The 20,795-nt window shown below is 65.8% G+C and overlaps 1 protein-coding gene across 1 annotated transcript in view; it reads left to right on the top strand.

Annotated features, from left to right (window-relative positions):
- ITPKB (inositol-trisphosphate 3-kinase B) overlaps positions 1–20,795 on the top strand; it is a 96,362-nt gene extending 75,567 nt beyond the window's left edge. Inside the window, exons 3-8 of the mRNA XM_059677605.1 lie at positions 7,658–7,757; positions 8,723–8,936; positions 12,697–12,901; positions 14,325–14,426; positions 15,972–16,043; positions 17,901–20,795. Of these exons, the coding sequence (XP_059533588.1) occupies positions 7,658–7,757; positions 8,723–8,936; positions 12,697–12,901; positions 14,325–14,426; positions 15,972–16,043; positions 17,901–18,122 (915 nt within the window). The 3' untranslated portion in view covers positions 18,123–20,795. The remainder of the gene's footprint in view (positions 1–7,657; positions 7,758–8,722; positions 8,937–12,696; positions 12,902–14,324; positions 14,427–15,971; positions 16,044–17,900) is intronic.

Genomic DNA, 20,795 nt, shown 5'->3' on the forward strand with positions numbered 1-20,795 from the left:
ACCCTCTCCCCGAGTCGCAGGTGCCGCCTGTGGGCTGCCCGGGCCTGGCCTCCGGGGGGAGCTCTGTGCGGGGTGACTCGCACTGTGGCTCATGCTGCCACGTGGGCGCTGGCCTCTGGGGGGAGCTCTGTGCGGGGTGACTCGCACGGTGGCTCATGCTGCCACGTGGGCCCTGGCCTCCGGGGGGAGCTCTGTGCGGGGTGACTCGCACGGTGGCTCATGCTGCCACGTGGGCCCTGGCCTCCGGGGGGAGCTCTGTGCGGGGTGACTCGCACGGTGGCTCATGCTGCCACGTGGGCCCTGGCCTCCGGGGGGAGCTCTGTGCGGGGTGACTCGCACGGTGGCCCATGCTGCCACGTGGGCGCTGGCCTCTGGGGGGAGCTCTGTGCGGGGTGACTCGCACGGTGGCCCATGCTGCCACGTGGGCGCTGGCCTCCGGGGGGAGCTCTGTGCGGGGTGACTCGCACGGTGGCCCATGCTGCCAGGCGGTCCCTGGCCTCCAGGGGGAGCTCTGTGCGGGGTGACTCGCACGGTGGCCCATGCTGCCACGTGGGCCCTGGCCTCCGGGGGGAGCTCTGTGCGCGGTGACTCGCACGGTGGCCCATGCTGCCATGCGGCTGTGCCTGACCCTCGGGAAGTGCCCGGGGGATTCTTGCCCATCCATGGCTGGGAGGAGAAACTATTTCCATTTTTTTAAAAAAAAAAGCAGCCCTGGCCAGTGTGGCCCAGTGGATAGAGCGCCGGCCTGTGGACTCAAGGGTCCCAGGTTCGATTCCAGTCAAGGGCATGTACCTTGGTTGTGGGCACATCCCTGGTAGGGGGTGTGCAGGAGGCAGCTGATCGATGTTTCTCTCATTAATGTTTCTAACTCTTTATCCCTCTCCCTTCCTCTCTGTAAAAAATCAACAAAATATATATTTTTAAAAAAACACAAAAGAACAGCAGCCCTGGCCAGTGTGCTCGGTGGATAGAGCATCGGCCTGGTTCGGTTGCCGGTCAGGGCACATACCTAAAAAATAAAAAAATAAATTTAAAAAAATGTTTAAAAAAACACATAGAGAAGCCAGGGGAGCATGGACTGGAAGGTGGCCTGCCCGTGACAGTCTCCAGAGCACTGCATAGGTGTATCATTGCCTCATCGGTTCGCACTGTGATCCCAGGGGTGGGCGGGGCACTGCCGTGCTATCGTGCCCAGTTTCCAGATGAGAACACTGAGGTGGGAAAGCGAGCCCCGGGCTGCTCCACTTCATGGCTCCGGAATGAACGCCCAGGCTGCAGGCTGCCCTCCAGCCCAGAGGCAGGGATTTTAGAACCCAGACAGAGAGGGAGGAGTGTGTTGCTTCAGCCTTAAATTTCTGGGCCGTGAAACGGGGTGTCGGGGTGACGCGGGATGTGAGCAGCTGTCTCCGGGAGGCCTGCGTCTGGGAGGCAGCCCAGGCATCACCGTGGCTGACGGGACAGGCGTGGCAGGGCCCTGAGGAGACATGGAGCGAGCCCCCACCTGCCTGGCACTTGCTTCCAGGCTCTGACCAGGCGCCCGGTGGGCAGAGCAGCCCCTCACGCACCTGACATGTGGGCGTGGCTGACTGGTGACTCCTCGGGGACACCCAGCCAGGTGGGCCCGGAGCGGGGGTCCTGGCTCTGGGAGGCTGACACTCACCCAGACGAGAAGCGGGTGCAGGTGTCGCCGGGGCACGTCGGGAGGGGCATCGGGCAGAGGAAGGGGCTGGGAGAGGGGCCCCCGAGCTAGTCCTGTGCCTCCGTGGCTGTCCTCGTGGGGGTCCCCGGTGGCGACAGTCCCACCCTGGCAGCTGGGGCGGCTGGGGGTGTATGGAGGCAGGAGCTGCGCGGAATCTCAGGCCTGAGTGTGTGCGGGAGCTGCAGTCGCTTCCGCGTGGTGACCGTCCACGTGGGTGAAGCAGTCCTCACAGCAGTCTGTCCCCCGTGTCCCTCCCTTCCCGCCCACCCAGACTACGTGGATGAGCACGCGTTCGGCTTGGCGGGGCAGGCGGTGGCTGGACAGACACAGGAAGCAGACCTCAGGCGCGGTGGCTGAACGAGGAGGAGATGGCGCTGGGCCTGGGTGGCTGACCGTCCCGGTCCCGTCGGGGAGGCTGGGCTGGCACCACGCGGCTCCCTCACCGCCTCCTAGATGAGAAGGAAGGCCTGAGGGAGGAGAGAGCCAGGCCAGACCCTGAAGGACGCGCGGAGATGAATGAGGGGAGGGCTGAAGGCGGGTGACCATCCTGTCCCTCCTGCCCACGGGCCCTCCCCTGCCCCCAGCACCGAGCGCAGAGGGGAGGCTGTGGTCACCAGCAGAAGGCCAGCGGGCAGACCCCAGTGCCCTGCGGGCCCAGGTCCCCTGTCTCCACCAGGCAGCAGGGCCGGTTCCCACCGGGCAGCTGGGCCGGAGTCCTGGGGGTCACAGCGGCGTCCACGCCGGGCTCCTGCTCTGCCATCCCCGTCGGGCATCCTCACTAGGTGTGGACACGGGCGCGCATTTCCACTTGATCCCACGCAGGATCCTGACGGTCCTAGAGCGCCTGTGGGTGGGTGGCCAGAGGCCCTCAGCCCAGCCTGGGCACTGCCCCCCCCCCCCCAGTCCTTTGGGCCTGTTGGATAGAAGACAAAGGCCGGCCTGGAGGTGACTGTCCGTCACCCAGCCTGAGGGTGGGTTCCCCGGGGCGTGAGTATCACGCAGAATCCGGTTAAAGAAACAGGCAGCACCAGAGACGCTGCCCAGGCGCCTCCCGGGCCTGGGCCGCTCCTGCCTGAGCCTCCCACGGTGTCGTCCTCCTGCAGGACACCTGGACTGCGGGCTGTGGGCACAGGCTGGCCGCCTGGGCTGGAGACAGTTCCGCTTTCTGGAACTCACTCTCCCTGTGACGTCGGTCACCTCAGCGTGAAGAGGGCTGGGGTTTCCTGGTTGCAGGATTCTTCTCCCACGACAAGCCCCTCTCCGCATCCTCTGAACATTCAGCGCCTGTCGGATCGGGTGCGAGGGGAGGACGTGCCCGAGCAGCGCCAGAACCCGGCCTCCAGGCCGCCTGGGTCCTCGGGGGACCCCCCTCCCCGCCCATGCCCCCCAGTCTGGCTGTTTGCTGGCTCTTCCCTCCTGAGCTGAGTGAGCTGTGCAGCCCGAGGACCGACCGACCTCTTACAGCCGAGGCCAGGGCTGCTCCAGACCGGCAGACACCACTGCCCTGCGCTCGGGTGCAGACAGAGCAAAGCCAAAACCGGTGCCGTTGACCCCAACGTGCGGCCCCGAGGGCCGTGTCGCTGGGCTCCTCCGAGCCCGCAAGCCTGGGGGCTGCCCCAGCCCTCGCTCAGGCCCTCAGGGGGCTTCATCCGAGCGCAGCATCCGGGCGCGCACCGTGTCCGGCCCACCCTGCGGCCCGCCGGCCGGCAGGGGACCCCTCCGCTGTCCTTTCCCTCGGCCGGCTCTCAGCACGTCTCAGGAGCGGGATTCCCGCCACCGTCCAGGCGCGTTTAGCTGGTCTGATGGGAGCCCTGCGCCACCGGCAGCTAAGCCGGGAGGGGCCCTGTCCAGCCCCAGAGTGGGCTGTACGGGGGCCTTGGTTGGCCAGCTGTGGAGCATCCCACAGGCCAGGAGCCCCCGCAGGAGCCTTGCTGGCTGACGGGCTTGGCCGCCGGTGAATTGGTTTGAGTTCCCAGACTGGCCAGGGCGGAGAACGGAACGGCTCTGGGGAAGCAACTGGACTTGCTGGGCCTTGGGTTCCTCGTATGGCAGAGAAGATGCTTCTCATCAGGTGGCTGTGAGGGTCGGCGGGGAGGCCATCAGGGGCCCGGCCAGCGCCTGGCAGGTAGAGGGAGTCCATAGTGACAAGCCCTGACACCAGCACCAGGCCCGGCGGGCGGGCCTCCCTGCAGCTCCCAGCGAGGGGCCAGCAGGGACTGTCAGGCCTGTGGGCTTTGGCCACATCCCAGGAAGGGTCAGCAGGGGGTGGCCAGAGGCCCCTGGCGATGGGAGGTGAGGAAGGACCAGCCGTGAAATCGGCGGGCAGCCAGCACTGCCCGGCGGGGACAGCGCCCTTTGCCCCGCTGCTCGAGGCACCTGAGGCTGCGTTGGTGTCTCAGGAGCCGAGCCCGGCGGGGGGTGGGGGGGTGAGGGGGGGAGGGCCTGGGAAGGCCTGGGAGGGGGCCCCGATTCCAGAGGAGAGACCGAGGCCATCGAGAACTGCCCCGAGAGGGGAGGGAGAGCAGAGTTAGAGGGCCGCTCTTCTGCGTGGGATTCCCGCGGGCAGTGGGCTGCCCTCCTTTCTTGCTTCATCACCTGTCACCTCATCACCTGTCAGGTGGGGGCCGTGGAGGGAGGCTGTGTGCCCGGCCAGCCCTCACCCACCGTCCGGAAAGCAGCTCCCCCTGCGAGTGGTGTGGTGCCCGAGCGGGGCCCTGGGCCCTGGATCCTCAGAGCGGAACTGACACCCGAACTCTCCTCCACCCGCCGTTGTCTCCGCTCCTGCGGCTGGCAGTGGGGCGAGAGGGCCACCCCGCAGGCTCCGCTCCCTGGCGCTGCTACTTAAAACCCCGGGCAAACCCCTGCGTCCCGTGTGCAAGCCGCCCCGTGGAGTGTCCACCGCCTCCCGCGCGGGGAAGCGCGGATGGAGGGCGCTGGTGGCCGTGGCCGTCGGGGCCCCTCTCGTGGGGAAATGCTTCCTCGTGGAGGAGGCCGGGAGTGGGGAGGCCGAGCAGAAAACGTCCTGTTGCTCCGAGCTCAGTGATGTGGGGAGGGAGGGTCGTGGGTCCGTGAACCGTCAGAGGGCCCAGCCCCTCTCCTTGCAGCCGGACCCCTGGTCTTTAGCCTCGAAAGAGAGAGCCAGGCCTGGAGGCTTCGAGCTCCCAGTGCCCTGATCTCTCCTGCCTCCCGGGTCGCGGGCTGCAGGCTCAGCGTGTCCCCAGGTCTCTGGAGAGCTGCGCCCCGACAGGGTGGCCTGAGCCAGCCCAGCTCCGTGGTCTTTGCTCCTCAGTAACTATGGCAGCTCCTCCGCTCAGCCCCAGCCGGACAGCCCCCGGGATGGCTTCAGAGAGCCCGCCCTGAACCCAGAGCTGAGGCTCCCCCACGACACCCCACACTCTGCTGATGGCGTTACCTCCTGCTGGGCCGGGGGGGTCTGTGTTATGCCCATTTTACAGGTAGGATAATAGTGCCTGAAAGCGGGTGAGGACTGTTCAAGGTCAGTCAGTGAGGAGGGCGGAGCCAGGACCCAGACCAGGTGGGCCGGCTGCCCGCACACCACGTCACCTGCTCAGCCATCCGCGTCCCAGGCCCCTGTTCCCCGGAGCCAGCGTCCCCAATGCCTTCGTTCCTTCCCGAGTCCGTCCCCCGAGAGCCACCTCGGCCTTCCTTCCCACAATCACGCCCTCCCTGGCCTGGGACACAGCTTCCCTGGGTCCTCTGTTGCCACCGTGTCTACGGATAAAACATGAGGTGACACTGCAGCAGGTGGCAGTGGGCCTCGCCGGTCGTCCTCGGAGCGGCCTTGGCTGTTGGGATGTGGGAGGTCATTTCCCAGAGTCCTAGAGAGTCTGTCGGTCCAAGGAGTCTGGGGGACCAGCAGTTCCTCCTCCTAGACAGGCGAGGAAACCGAGGCACGAAGGAAGGCTAGGGGGTCAGCTGGGGGGTGGCAGGGGGTGGGGTCCGCCCTGGGTGAAAGCACTGCCCTCCCCCACCCGCCCTGGCCTGTCAGACCCGCCCCTCCAAGCTGGGCTGCGGGGACGTGACCAGCAGCTGGCGGCCGCTGCGCACTCTTCCTCCGGCCCCGCCCTGATGTCTTCCCGGGCGTCCAGCTGGGCTGGGCTCATCGGTCGTTAGGTTTTCCATTGTTGCCTCGGCATTGTCTGCCTGATTGTTTACCAGCCTTCTGGGCGCTCAGATAAGAAACGCCTCCCTTCCTTCGCCTTCTTTGGCGATCTCCATCGGGGACCTGGAAAAACACGGTCAGTGCCGGCGCAGCCCCGTCACGTGGCCGGCTGAAGCGGGACCAGGCCGTGGCTCCGGGACGGGATGGGAACGGCCAGGTCGGGAGGGGAGATGTCCTCGCCTCAAACAGACCTTAACTCGGAAGCTTGATGACAAGAGTGGCGTCTCGGCGAAGAGAGAAAGAGAGACGGATTTAACCTTGGTTTAACCTTGGTTTAACCTTGGCTCCGGCCTCCGCAGCCGCGTCCGGCCAGGGGGACGGGAGTGAGGGCTCCTCGCCCTCCTCAGGACCCCAGCTCCCCTCTCCCAGCAGAGCCTGTGGTTTTCACTCTGGGTTTGGGGGTGAGGGTCTGCCGTCTCAGGAAACCCTCTCAGTTCAGATGCTCATCGCCCCGTCGGGGCGCGTGTGTTTGGGGCCACTCGGTCTTTTTTTAGCTCGATGGCCTGTTTTTACTAAAGTTCACCCAGGGATGTTTTCCCAGAGAAGTGCTTATTGCTGGGGGGAAAGGAGATATTTAAAAAGTAGTCATATTACCCGGCTGGTGTGACTCAGTGGTCGAGCGTCGACCTGTGAACCAGGATTTGTTTGATTTCCGGTCACGGCGCAGGCCCGGGTTGTGGGCTCCATCCCCAGTGTGGGGCGTGCAGGAGGCAGCTGATCGATGGTTCTCTCTCATCATTGATGTTTCTATCTCCCTCTCCTTTCCTCTCTGAAATCAATAAAATTATATGTATTTTTTAAAAGTAGTTGTATAGGTGAGGGTTTAAATGCCAATTTCACCACTTACTTCTCTGCGGCTCAGATTCTACAAATGACCATAATGCTTGTTGGGAAAGAAGGTGCGTGATGAATGTTAGTTCTCCTTTCTGCCCAAGGAGCCTCCTACACATGCACACTCACGCACATACACACGTACATACACATACACATACATGCACACTCATATGCACTCATGCAGGCATGCATATGCACATGCCCACTCCCACACACATGCACACTCATACACACGCACATGCACGCACACTCACATGCATGCATACACAGATGCACATGCACACTTGCACTCATGCACACATACACATGCACGCACACACATACGTGTGTGAGCGCCTGGCCTGAAATGGAGCAGCACCAAAGGGGAGAGACCCACAGGCCTGCTCACTGCATGCGCAGGGGGAGCTCCCGTTAAAATCGCTCTTCTAACCACCCGCGGGCCAGAGGTGCTCTGTCGTTGCTGCGTCTACCAGTGATGTGAGCGGACAGCGGCGTGGGTGGCGTGCCCTCCCTTATCCCCTCTGAGCGGCCGCAGCTGTTGGGCTGGAGGACGTCATGTTCAGAGCCCCCGAGTGTCCATCAGGCCGAGGAGCCGGGGGACCAGCTGTCCCCCCTCACGAGTGTGATGAGGAGACTGAGGCCTGAGAGGGTGGGAAGGGGCAGCGTGAGTTCAGCTGTTCCCAGACGGGAGGGGGGGGCACGGGATGGGGGTCCGCCCTGGACTGAGACCACCCTTCCCCCTCCTCACACCCCGAAACCTCCTCCGTGGAGGTCCCCTTGCTTCTGGGCGTTGGCTCAGCCTTGGCGAAGCCCCTCTGGCAGGTGAGCCCCCAAGGCGCCCGCGCTGTGGGCGCTGTGGGCGTGGCACCCTGCTTGGAGCTCGCCCTAACCGGGGGGCCGCGCTCCTGCTAACGCCCAGCTTCTCGTGGGCTTGTTTCCAGAGCAAATCATGGAGGAAGATAAAGAACATGGTGCACTGGTCTCCCTTCGTCATGTCCTTCAAGAAGAAGTACCCCTGGATCCAGCTGGCGGGACACGCAGGTAGCGGCTCCGGGGTCTCCCTGGGGGTCGCCCAGCTCGTGGCGGGAGGGGCTTGGGGGTTGGGGGTGAAAGTGGCCAATCAGGTTCTCTGAGACCCGCAGCGGCAGCGGCAGCCATGCTCTCGAGATGTGGCCCTAACGCTGCTAGCAGATGCACAGCTGCCATCCCCTCCCCAAACACGCACCCCCCCCCCCAGTCTTGGTTCTTTTAGTCTCTCTTAACTCGGTGACACAGATGACGCTGTAGGCCCCCGTTTGTCATCTGGGACAAGGAGGCAACGTCTGCGCCTTCATTGAGCATCTGCTGTACCCCATCGCCCGGGGTCGCAACATCAATGAAAATGCAGCATCTGTTGGAAGGGGCCGTAGGTGGGAGACGGGTGGCACGCTGGGTGCGGGTGCCAGGGCACCAGGCAGCCACGTGGCTCTAGTTTGCTTCTCATTGACGGAGGAGGGGCACCTGGAGCCGAGCCCGGAGCTGCCCAGGCCACACGGGGCCCTTTGGTGGCGCCCTCCGGGGCGTTCGGTGGCTGTCCGTGGCCTGGCCTTCATCATCAGCCAGCACGGGCCTGGCGTTTCTCTTATACCCCAAGCACATGGCCCAGCCCAGGCTCGGGGATGGACGCACTCTCTAGGTGCCCCCTGAGGGCGTGCTCGACAGGGGCATGGCCGGGGGGGGGGCGAGCGTGGACCCCGCTCAGCCAGGCTGCTTCCTGGCACTGAGCCAGTCCTAGCGGGGTTTCTCCTGAGACCCTGCCACTGGCCCTGCCGCCCTCCAGCAGTGAGCGCCGGTCCCTCCATCGTCAGATGGAGTTGCCGTCAGTGTGGGGGTCTGGGACGTGCACCCCTCCTCTCAGCATGCTCGGTCCACAATGGAGACCTTCAGCCTGCGCTGAGCAAGCCCGAGGGGCATGGCCCGGGGCGCGGGGCCCTGGGGAGCCCTGTGCTGAGGCCCTCGCTCTGCAGGGAGTTTCAAGGCGGCTGCCAACGGCCGGATCCTGAAGAAGCACTGTGAGTCGGAGCAGCGCTGCCTGGACCGGCTGATGGCCGACGTGCTGAAGCCCTACGTGCCGGCCTATCACGGGGACGTGGTGAAGGACGGGGAGCGCTACAACCAGATGGACGACCTGCTGGCCGACTTCGACTCGCCGTGCGTGATGGACTGCAAGATGGGCGTCAGGTGAGCCAGGCTCCTCCGCGCCCGTGGCAGATACCGGGACGGCATCCGGGCGCCCCCGAGGCCTCGTGGGTGCATGGGCGGGCCCGGGGGTCTGGTTGGACCCCATCCCCACCCCAGCCATGTCCCTACGTGCAGAGGGGACTGGGACCCTGGCTTTGACCCCGATGGCTCCCCCACTCGGGTGAGCTAGGGTGGGGCAGGAGCACTAGCTGGTGGGGCCCGGTTTGGTGCTGTGTCCCCAGGGAGGGGCAGAGGCCCGTCTGGTCCCGGGGCTGCGGGGGTAGCAAGGGGTGGCTTCCTGTTACATGAGCTTCGAGGGGGGGCTCTTCCCATCCCCCAGGGTGCTCCAGGCCCTGGCCTAGCACATTGGCTAAAGGGTTACCTGGGCCTGTGCGCAGCATTGGGCCACCCCCTCCTCCCCAGGACGCAGGCTCCCCCTGATGTCTGCCCAGGACATAAGCAGGAGAGGAGCTGGGAGGAGGGAGGGGAGGGGGGGGACTGGGCCGGAGCCTGGGGGCGAGGGGAGTGGAACCGGAGGCCCTGAGACCCCGCCCTCAGCCCTGGCACCTGCTTGGCTGCCCGGTTTCCTCGTCCCCTCCCGAACTTGGACCCTCAATCCCGGGATCGCCATGAGGCTCCCTCTCCTGCTGGGCCCAGGGTGGGGCTCGGCGTGGCTGTCGGCCTCATGGTGCCCCGTGCGCTGTGGCCGGAGAGCCGCCTGCTGCCGGGGCAGGCCAGGCTGCGAGCAGCACACTCGGAGCGGAGCTTGTTTGCTTTGGATGGTTAAGCAGTTTTATTTCTTATAAAAGGAAATGGAGGAGGATGGGAGAGAGGGAGACACAGAGAGAGAAGCCAGGAGGCCACGGACGCCCGCTTTCCTTCTCACTCCTCCGGGCGCTGAGTCCTAAAGTCGGACCCGCAGGCGGACGCTGTGCTGGGCTCCGTGGTGCTGACCCAGGGCAGGGCAGGTGGGAAGTGCAGGTCCCGCTCTGCTCTCACACTGTCCCTGCCTCCCTGCGCTCTCGGGCCCTCGCCAGCTGCAGCCCACAGGGAGGAGACGACGTCCCGTCCCTCCGGCCACCACCTGGCACTGCCCTTCCCCAGAGTCATTTCTGTCCCAGGAAGCGCCCCTCCCCGTCCCTGGGGCACCAGGACGGAAACTTAGAAATAACCTGGTTGGTGTCCATTCAGACCCGGCCAGATAGCGTGCACCCTGGGGAGAAGAGATAGTAGTTGGTTCTGAAAGGGGCTGTGCCTCACTGCTCCCTGGGAGGCCGCTGGGCACACGGGTCCCTCTGCCCAGGGCCGCCCTGCCCCCGTCTCCTGTGCTTCTGCCCACGGCACCCAAGGGCTCTCAGAAAGGCCCAGAGTCGGCTAGTGAGGCTGCCCCACCCAGCTCCACCTTCCCTGCCTTAGGATGGCCCCTTCTGTGTCCCCGGGTGCTGTGCTGGGTATTCCCAGGTGCTGTGCTGGGTATTTCCCGGGTGCTGTGCTGGTTGCCCCGGGCGCTGTGCTGGGTTCCCCGGGTGTTGTGCTGGGTGCCCCAGGTGCTGTGCTGGGTATTCCAGGGTGCTGTGCTGGGCGCCCTGGGGCGCTGTGCTGGGTTCCCTGGGTGCTGTGCTGGGTGCCCTGGGCTCTGTGCTGGGTGCCCCGGGTGCTGTGCTGGGTTCCCTGGGTGCTGTGCTGGGTATTCCCAGGTGCTGTGCTGGGTGCCCCGGGCGCTGTGCTGGGTGCCCTGGGCTTCCCTGGGTCTGAGCTTTGACACGGGAGGTTAAGGGACCCTCAGGGCCATAGTCCCGAAGCGGCACAGCTCTCACTTGCCCGGCCTCCACCTGTGCTGGCCGAGCCGGGACTCTGCCGTTTCCCTGCGTCGTGCGGAGCCCTTGGCCTCACGCCTCCCCCGAGGCCAGCAGTCCCAGTCCCAGGCCCCAGAGCGTGGCTGTGCTTGGCAGAGGCGGGAGGCGAGAGCCCAGCGTCTCCCCCGGGCACAGGGTGAGACCTGTCACCGAGCAGCAGTGGGAGGCAGAGCACGGAGCGCAGGGGGGCCTGCAGAGTCCTAACTAGAGGGGCCTCGGGCCCCGGGCCCACGTGGACCTGCACACACGCTGCTCTGAGGACTTCCTTAGACTGACCCTGTGTCTCTGTCATGTGACCTGCCACTCAGAGTCAGCGCGTCTTCCTGGCATCGGGCCAGGGACTGGGGTGGAGACCAGTGCCGTCTCCTGCACCTCTGCCCTGCGCGGAGCTGTAGGTGGCTTTGGGGTGTCACCTGTTGGATCTCCACCGCCCACCCCCCACCCCCCATGAGATGGAGCTATGACCTTCCCGGGGGGTGGGGGCGTCAGGCAGCAGGGCAGCGTGGGTGGCTCCCGGCTGCCCCCACAGCCCCGTCCAGCGGTGCCTCCTGTGGGCATCCCTGCCCAGCCCCCTCCCTCCCGGAGGCGAGCAGCGCTGCCCAGAGCGCAGGCCCTTTTGGGAAAAGCCTGGTGGCAGGGCTTCACGGCGAGGCTGCTTCCTGTGTGAGGAGCTCCGGAGGGCTCTTTGCAGAAGTGGGGCCGCCCACCACCCGCAGGCCCTGCAGTGCATCAGGGACGTTTGGGGGAGCACCCCTGCCCAGCCATCTGCACACACAGGCCCGCACGCAGGGCTCGGTGCAGACGCGGCCGCCCTGCCTCCCAGCTCTCGTCACCCGCTGGCCCAGCACGCACCGTGGTGTGAGCACGTGCGGGTGCGGGCGCGGGTGCAGGTGGCCAGCCAGGGGCCGGCTCCTGGCGCCCTCACCACCTCCTGGAAGGTCAAACGACCAGGCCCAAGGTCACGCCCAGGGGTCTGGGTTTTTCTTCATCGGTTGATGAACAGTGGATTCTGGGAAAGTGTCTCCACAAGGCATTGTGCATTTGACATTCAGTCTGCTGGGTCCTGACCGGCAGCTCGGGGTGTGGGGGGAAGTACGGAGTGGGGCCAGGACAGAGGGCGAGTGGGAGGGCCGGTTGCCACCACAGGCTGCGTGTGGGCCGCTCCGCCCACGCAGGGCCCGGGACGAACTTCCCTCTCCCACACGTCGCGCTGCACATGGCTGTCCCGTGAGGGGTCACTGGGTGGCCGGGGAGGAGGGGAGTTTGCAGGGGGGCAGGGAAGGGGTTCAGCCTCGGGCTGCTGTCCTGTACTATCCCTGCTGCTGTCCCCCCTAGTGTCCAGGGGACCCCACGCCCAGGTCAGCCGCGGGCCCAGCCTGCCTTGCAGAGGGCGGGACACTGTGCTGGTCATTTGGACACATTTCTCTGGCTTTTGGGGCTGGGGGCTCAGGCGAGAGGGGGCGGGACGGGCTGAGGCCTGGTGGCCACGGGGCAGGATGGGCCGGGGCGTCTCCACAGCAGCACGGAGGCCACTGAGGCCACCGAGGCCACGGAGCCCCGGCTTTGTCTCCTGTCCTGGGCGTCTCCCTCCAGGCCTGTGGCCCCTGGAGAAGCCACCTTCTGGCCTGACCGTTACCCCAGAGTCATCTAAGGCAGCCGTCGCCAACCGGGGGTCCGTGAGGTCCGAAAGGCTGACGATGGCTGATCTGAGGGCCGGCCCAGCCCCTCAGGCGGCCCCAGAGCCGGGAGCCGGAGCTGGGTGGGCGGGGGACCGACAGGCGCAGCCTTCAGGGGGTGCTCTGGGGAAGGGCCTGGCCGCGGAGAGGGGCAGCTGGGCCCTGATGGCCCCTGCCCGTGGCCCCCGGTGCCCAGCAGCGGCCTCACCTGGCCGCCCCGCCCCGCAGGACCTACCTGGAGGAGGAGCTGACCAAGGCCCGGAAGAAGCCCAGCCTGCGGAAGGACATGTACCAGAAGATGGTCGAGGTGGACCCCGCGGCCCCGACCGAGGAGGAGAACGCCCAGCGGGCCGTGACCAAGCCCCGGTACATGCAGTGGAGGGAGACCATCAGCTCCACGGCCACCCTCGGCTTCCGGATCGAAGGCATCAAGGTGAGGCCGCCAGGGCGGCCGGGGCTGCCGGGCCCTGCCCAGCTCCAGGCGGGGGGCGGGGGGCGGGGGCTGTGCTCTGCCCTGGGTCTCAGGCCTCCGCACGGCCGGTGTGGGCAGCCCGGGGCGGAACTTTAGAGAAACTGTCCTGCTCCTCAGGCCGGGACAGGTGGGTGGCCATGAAGGGCGCTGGGCCTGGAGCAGGTGTGGCTCCAGCTCTGCCGGATGAGTCCCTGCTAAGGACTCTGCCCTGAGCCCAGGCCATCCTGGGCCCTGGGAACCCACGGGGAGGCAGGTGGCAGATGTGGTGGGGGAGCTGGCCCCTCCACCCAGGACCCGGGATCCGGGGTCCGGAGTGAGATGCAGGCCCGGGAGGGAGCGCATGGGCCGCCTCCACGTCCACGCGGGGAGGGGGAGGGGGCGGGGGGGGGCTGCTGCGCCCAGGCTGCAGGACCAGCACTGCCCCTCGTGTCCCCAGGGAGCTCTGCGGAGGCTGCACGAGCCTCCCAACGCCAGGGCCGCCCCTTCTCTCTTCAGTCTCCCCAGAGGGGTCTCAGATGCTCTCCCTATGCCTCCCCCTTGCTGTGGGGCTTGAAGAGCGAGCTCAGTCACCCCCAGAGCAGGGCTGAGAGGCGTGGCCTGCGGGGTCTCTGGTAGCCTGCCCGCCCCCCCACCCCGCCCCCCCTGTCGAGCGGAGGGAGGTCCTGCAGGGTTCCTGGTTTCTGTTGTCAGTCACTCACTCTTGGCCCCCCTGGCCCAGCTGTGGAGTCAATCGGGTCAGGGCTGGGTGGTGGGGGCCCTGCTGGGGCAGCTGCAGCCTGCCGGGCTCCGCAGCGCCCTCCGATGGCGTGTAGGGGTATGGTTCTGCCGTTGGGGTGCCCTGCCGCTGATGGTGGTGAGCCGGTGTGTCCGCCTCCCGGGACAGCTGCTCTGCGAGCCGTGGGCCCCTCCCTGTCTCCCAAACCAGCTTCTCTGTTTCACATCCAGCCTCCGGCTGGGCACACCCCGCAAGCTCGGCGTCTCCCCCACGCTCCTTGCCCTTTCCGGCCTGAGACGCCCCGCCTTTCCCTTCACGCCTCCCTCCTTCTGGATGTCCTGGGCTCTGTCCCTGGTCCGGCTGCGGGACAGCCAGCCGCCCACCTGCTGGGGCGGAGGCCACCAGCTCGGAGAGCAGCCCTATCTCACCAGCAGCCCCTCCCTTCGGTGCAGGAAATGCCCGGAGGCCCTGCAGGAAAGGCTGATGCGAAGTCCGCCCGCACCCGCACCCGCCCGCACCCGCCCGCACTCGCCCCTGTGCCTGCAGGTGGACACCTCGCTGCCCAGGGCCAGGCCTGGCAGGCGCGGCTTTCTCAGACCCCTGGGGGGTGAGCCAGGAGCCTGTCCCCCTCCCCCCGGGCCCTGCTGACCCCTCCCGGCTCCTCCTCAGAAAGAAGACGGCTCGGTGAACCGGGACTTCAAGAAGACCAAGACGCGGGAGCAGGTCACCGAGGCCTTCAGAGAGTTCACCAAGGGGAACCCTAACGTCCTGGTGAGTCCGGGCGCCGGGGGAGCGGGGGGGCTCGGCAGGATGGGGTGCCCACTCCGCAGGGACGCAGCCGGCCACAGCGCCGTGGCCACGGCGCCCACACAGAGCCTGGCCCACGCTGCTGCTGGGAAGGTGAGAGGAAGGTGAAGCGGTTGCCAGCCCCGTTCTGCGGGCAAATGGGGAAGCTCGGCGACACTCACTCACTGCCCTCGCTGCCACCTCTCGGCTCCCAGAGCGTTCTCAGTCCTTTAAGAGCTGTCCTCTCCGGCTGGCTCTCCTCCGCAGCCGCTGTGGCCGAGCGCTGTGCTCATCGTCCTCGTGGCAGCCTCTGGTGTGGGTGGAAGTTCTTGTCCCCATTCCACAGATGAGGAGACAGAGGTCACGGTCACGGCTAGGGCAGGGCGGAGAGGGGTCACCGGGCTGGCAGCCTGCCGGCCCCTGCACCCAGCCCCCCCAGGCTGTGAGGCTGAGCGAGGGAAGGGGGGCGGGTCACAGCCCTCCCCTGGGAAGAGCCTGTGAGCTTCTCTGAGCCTGGAGGTGCAGGTGGCAGAAGTTCATGACACAGTGACTTCCCTGACGGATGCTCTGACCACTGGGATCAGGACCCCGACCCTCCCATCAAAAGCAGGGTGGCTGGGTGCCCTGTGACAGTCCCACACGCAGGCACACGGGCTGGGTGCCCTGTGACAGACCCACACGCAGGCACACAGGCTGGGTGCCCTGTGACAGTCCCACACGCAGGCACATGGGCTGGGTGCCCTGTGACAGTCCCACACGCAGGCACACGGGCTGGGTGCCCTGTGACAGTCCCACACGCAGGCACATGGGCTGGGCACTGAGGCGCCCTCTAGCAGGGCTGCAGGGCAGGGAGGATGGGGCAGACACCTTTTCTCCAAGAAGACTCAGCGCCGCTAGACCTGGGGACACTCCCTCCCTTTCCACTGGGGAGACTCCCCTTGACCCCTGGGCACGCACCCGCCCTTCCATGGCTGAGGCTCTGGGCTCCGGGCCACCAGCTCCTCACAGAGCAGCTGAGAAGCTGCTTCCTGTGCCCCGAAGGGAGGGGTCTGCTCCGGGGCCGTGCCCGGGCTGCTGGCCTGCCCGGTGGCACTGAGGGCTGGTGCGCCTGTGTGGCCGGGCTTCCCCAGCGTCCCCGGGGCAGGCGGCACCCCAGGCCACACATCGCCCTGTTTGTAGGGCTCCATGGAGAGGCCCCTGGGGAGGGCTGTGTGGCTCTCCCGCTCGCTCTGCCCTTTCAGAAGTCAGGGCGCTGACGTTGGTGTCAGGAAGATGCCATGGCAACGGGCTCCCAGGATGCTGCCTGCCCCTGCCCTGCATGCCGGAGTCAGCTTAGCCCCGTGTGAGCTGCACCAGCCTCGGGGCTGGGCCTCTCCCCCGGGGCCCGCGGAGCCGTGCGGCCTGGGAAAATGCGGCCAGGACCCGCCCCGGTCTGCTCTGGGCCTCCCCCTGACACGCAGTGACCCTAATGGGGCTTAAAACCCAGCCCCAGCCCCAAGTGTTTAAAACCCATCATCTTTCTCTCCCCAGATCGCCTACCGGGACCGGCTGAAGGACATCCGGGCCACCCTGGAGGTGTCCCCCTTCTTCAAGGGCCACGAGGTGGGTACTGGGCCGTGGCTGCCCTGGGCAGAGCTGCGCTCGTGTGGCTGGGGTGACCTGGGCCTGAGCGGTGAGCCCGCCTCTCTCACTAACACGTCTGCCTGCTCCACAAGCCCAAGGGGCGCTTTCAGGGTGACAGAGGCAGCCCCCCAGCGGCCCGGCTCACGCAGGGACCGCGTCATCCGCTCTGCCAGGAGCCTGGGTGACCCCTCGGGACTGTCCTGCCTGAGGCCGGGCCGTGCCCTTCCTTCTCCCCCCCAGCCACTCGGGTGCTGTGGCAGGACTTCAGTCCCACATGCCCGAGGGTGTTAGGGCAGAAGCTCTCCGAGCTGCTAGGACCCCGAGACCTGCAGGACCTCCTGCTCCCACCTCCGTCTGCAGGAAACCAGACACCTGAGAGAGAGGGTTTGGAAATTGTCAGCAGGTTCCTGGAGGGTTTATAACAGTGGTTCTCAACCTTGGCTGCACGTTAGAATCACCTGGGAATCTTTTTAAAATCCTGATTTCTGGGCCTCGTCCTCCGGAAATTCTGTTTCTTTGTTATGGGGTGGAGCCACAACATGAGTCACAAAGAAACAGAATTTCCCGAGGATGAGGCCCAGAAACCAGGATTTTAAAAAGATTCCCAGGTGATTCTAATGTGCAGCCAAGGTTGAGAACCACAGGTTTATAGGATCCTGACATCAGCCCCAGGCACACGGGCAAACACGTGCACACACACGTGTGCGCACACAGCTGCAGCCTCGGCGTGCCCGCCACCCCCAGGAATGGTTAGGCTCTCAGGGGCCTTCCCTCCCCGTGGCCTCGCTGCTCCTGGGCCTCTGTCTTCGCAGCTGGATGCAATGTCTTTGTTCAGCCTGGGGCCTCCCTCGCTCCGTCCTGCCTGCTTCTCCGGGGACGGGGCTCCCGGAGGCCTGGCCGGGAAGGACGGGGGCCTCAGAGTCGCCTGGGACCCCTTGGCAGCACGGGCTTTGTGTCGCTGCCTTGCTCTCTGCTCTCAGCACCTTTGCGTTAGTCCTTGAAGTTTATTTCTCTGTGCTCTTCGCGAGTCTCACTGGGAAACAGAACCTGAGGCTCTGTTATTTCTCACCCGGAAGAAGCCCTTTCTCTGGGCTCGGCATTTCCGGGGTCTCCCCTGCCCTGCCCAGAGCCCCCAGCCCTCCCTGCACCCCAGCTCCTGGCCCCACGTGGGTGACGGGGATGAGGGCTTGTGGCTGTTTCCACCTGGGAAAGCACTACCCATGCCGTTGCTCTGACCTGCCCAGAGCAGGGGGCCCTTTGGTGCTGCTGCCCCTGGCAAAACCAGAGGCAGGGCCCAGCTTCAGACACCCCGCCAACCTCTTCCCAGGATTTGCAGGGGTTCCTGCTGGGATGGGGGGCGATCTGGCCTCGCTGCCTGCCGTTCTGGGGTGTGTGTGTGCATTTGGACAGGGTCCTTCATCCTCTTCCCCGACCCCAGTGCAGAGTGTGGCATCTCCTTGGTACCCTCCTATCACATGGGCAGTCACTCAGGGTGTTGGGGAGTCAAGGTCTAGGAGGGGAAGGGTGAGCCCCAAGTCTTAGCTGTGGTCTGCAATAGTGGAAAGTGTGCAGGCTGCGGGGTGGGGGGCGGGGGGCGGAGAGAATCTGCCATCGGGACTTCCTCCTGCCGCTGCCCACACAGAGGGTGGCTGCTGTCTGGAATCCCACGTCCTCTGCCCCTCATGGTCTCTCCGCGGGCAGAGGGGCAGGTTCGGGCCTCACCTGAGCCACCTCTCCAGTTCCAGCCGGTGTCCGGGTCCCCGGGAGCCAGGGTGCAGCGGGAGGGGAGGGGAGGGCAGGCGGCTCCGGCCCCCCTCACCTCCCTGCTCCCTGCAGGTCATCGGCAGCTCGCTGCTCTTCATTCACGACAAGAGGGAGCAGGCCAAGGTGTGGATGATCGACTTTGGGAAAACCACGCCCCTGCCCGAGGGCCAGACCCTGAAGCACGACGTGCCCTGGCAGGAAGGGAACCGGGAGGACGGCTACCTCTCGGGCCTGAACAACCTCATCGACATCCTGACGGAGATGTGCCCGGGCCCCGGCGCCCCTGTGGCCTGAGCCGCCGGCCCGCCTCCCCGCGCCTGGCCTCCCTCCTCCCCTTCCCGCCTTCTCCTGCGTGTTCTTTCACGTCCACCTGGGTGCCAGCCAGAACTGACCCTCCAACTGCACTACAAGACACTCTGTAGAGGAGACGAGGCTTTCTAGTTCTTTCCCTACTGAAGGGCTTTGGCGCTGGGCTCCCATTTCTCTCCGTAAGCAGGTCTCCTTCTAGAAGCGCAGTGTCCACGCCAGGCTCCGCTGCCCGCTGCCCGCCGGGGAGGTCAGTTGGGTTTCCATCTGGCTGGAGGCTCCGGGCCCCGGGGTGCCGCGCCTCCGGGTGGGCTACCTGTGGGCGCTTGCTTCCCCCTGGTGGCCAATGCCATTAGTGCCGCTGCCCAGCACAGCCAGTCTCTGCCCGTCCTCCCGGGCCCGCTGGGGCTGTAAGGGCCTGTTTCAGCGGCTGCCTGGTGCCCGGCTCTCTCGTGTTTGGGGCACAGAACCACCAGGAACGCGTGTCGGCCCTGAGTAGAGCACCTCCCATGAGCAGCCGGGGGTCCAGGACGTGTGGGGCCTTCATGGTCCCTTTGCGGGCGGTGTTGAACTCCTCGAGCGTTGGGCCGGGCCCGGGAGCCAGGAGCAGGCTGTGCCCTCTGGTGTTGCCTCCCCAGTTCTTCCATCTGCGGTTCTCGCCCATGACTTCAAAGCTTCCAGGCCGCCGCCCACCCTGAGCCAGTTGTGCTGCCCACTGCCCCCCTGGCCTGTGTGACATGCCGGGGGTGGGCCAGGGCCAGGCAGCCCGGGGGAGAGAGACCTGCATTGGACACGCCTCGCCCTCACCGCTCCCCCCTCCCCGGTGGCACTTGGTGACCCTGCCTGCTCGCCGGGGTTCTCTCGTGAGGCCCCGAGTCTCCTGCAGCTCTGGGCAGGGTTCAGGCCAGCCCTGGGCAGGGAGGAAGCCGCCCCCTGGCATCTGTTTTCCCCCTGAAATAGGTCTTACATCCTGAAGGGCTGAGCCCTGTACTTCCCGTGTGGTGTGGGCAGGTCCGGGGCCCGTGTGGCGCTGGGTGTGCCAGCATCTCTTCCTGGGGACCAGGTCGCTGGAAGGCTGGTGGGGACCCGGCTGTGAGCCTTATTCTAACTGTAAAGCAAGTGAGCGTGTATCACCGAGAGGGGTGTGAAACTTGCGTGACTTTTGAAGGCAGAGTCCCGGCTGTGGCCATGTAGGGCGGTGCCCCCGGGGCCCCCCTTGTTGTTGGGGGAGACTTGGGGACCATGCCAGCAGCCACTGGGGCCAGCTCCTCCACGGAGCGCAGCTTCGGGGACACGTGGAGACGGTGGTGCGCGCAGGGGTGTGTACCTGGAGGGACCGATCCAGAGGAGGGCTCCCCGTCACCCGGGGCCTCGGGGGGAGCTGTCAGCTTCGCCCACATGACACGGTTCCCCTTTCACGCTGGGTTAGTGACAGTTGGTGGGGGCGGAGGGTGGGGCGCGAGGATGTAGAAGTTCAGATTTTAAAAAAGGAAATCACTTTTCAACTTCCTGGCTCTTGTTCAAAACAGGGGTGAGCTCTGGTGTGGGCCGACCTGCTAAAGGTCGCACCCCCGCCCCACCACCTGGTGATGGGCACGTGACCCGGAAGGCTGCGCCCCAGCCGTCTCGGGGGGTGGGGTGGGGGGGGGCTCACTAAGGCAGCCGCCAGGGCTCTAAGCTGCGGGCTGGCCAGCAGTGACCTCCTGTCTAGGACGGGTTTGTTATCCAGCACATTCCTGCTATGAACAAAGCGCCTGGGACCAGCGTCCCTACTAAGAGAACGAGGAGCACTTTAGCGGCAGCAGCGGCTGCAGACGCTGGGCTGATGGGCAAGGGGTGGTCAGTGCAGGACCCGGCTGCTCGGCAGTCCTGGGCTTTGTGGCATTTACGTGTGAACGTGGCATCTTTTCAGGGCTGTGCCTTTAGGGGCGGGTCTGCATTTACTGTGCTAGTTCCCTTCCAGCACCTCCTCTCTCACCCTTTCCCCTCTGACCTCCCACCTCCTTCCACGACCCTGGAGTGAATTTCCCAGGAGCTCCCCCCGGGCTGTCTGACTGGCCTTCCCCACCCAGCCCGGTGCAGGCCCGGACTCTGGGGCTGGCCACGCCGGTGCCGGGGGGGAGCATCCTCCCTGCCTGTCCTGCCCTCCCCCTACCCCCCGCATTCTTGGGGTTCAGTACTGCTTGGCCTTCGAAGAAGGTTTCTCACCCGCTCGGCCCGGACTTGCCTTGAGAGTCATGTAAGAAGTTTTAAGTTATATTTATTTTGTTGTTGTTGTTAATTGCACAAAACACTAAAGACCGAGAGGCTGGATTTGTGTCTCCTCTAAGCTCTGCCTTCTTCCTGAACCTCCTTTCCTGCTGGGGGGAGCCCGGATGCACCCCCCCCCCCCCCGCCTCATTAGCTGTATTTAGCTTTGAATTCCTCCGCATCCACCCGGTCACCCCTTGTGTATACATAACCCAGCCTTCCCGGGAAGGAGCAGAGTGTCGCCCGAGCCAGTGCCTTTTCTCGGGAGGGGAGGACGCCCCGGGGGGCCTCCTGCCCTCTGCACCCCGCTCCCCGAGTCACCTGGAGAACACTGAACTGTTACAACCCGCACAGGCCTGTCGGACAGGCTGCCGCGCTCTGTACCTTCCTAATAAAGGCCTGGAGACCACC

This window comes from Myotis daubentonii, chromosome 20 (assembly GCF_963259705.1).
Source record: "Myotis daubentonii chromosome 20, mMyoDau2.1, whole genome shotgun sequence".
Classification (NCBI taxonomy): domain Eukaryota; kingdom Metazoa; phylum Chordata; class Mammalia; order Chiroptera; family Vespertilionidae; genus Myotis; species Myotis daubentonii.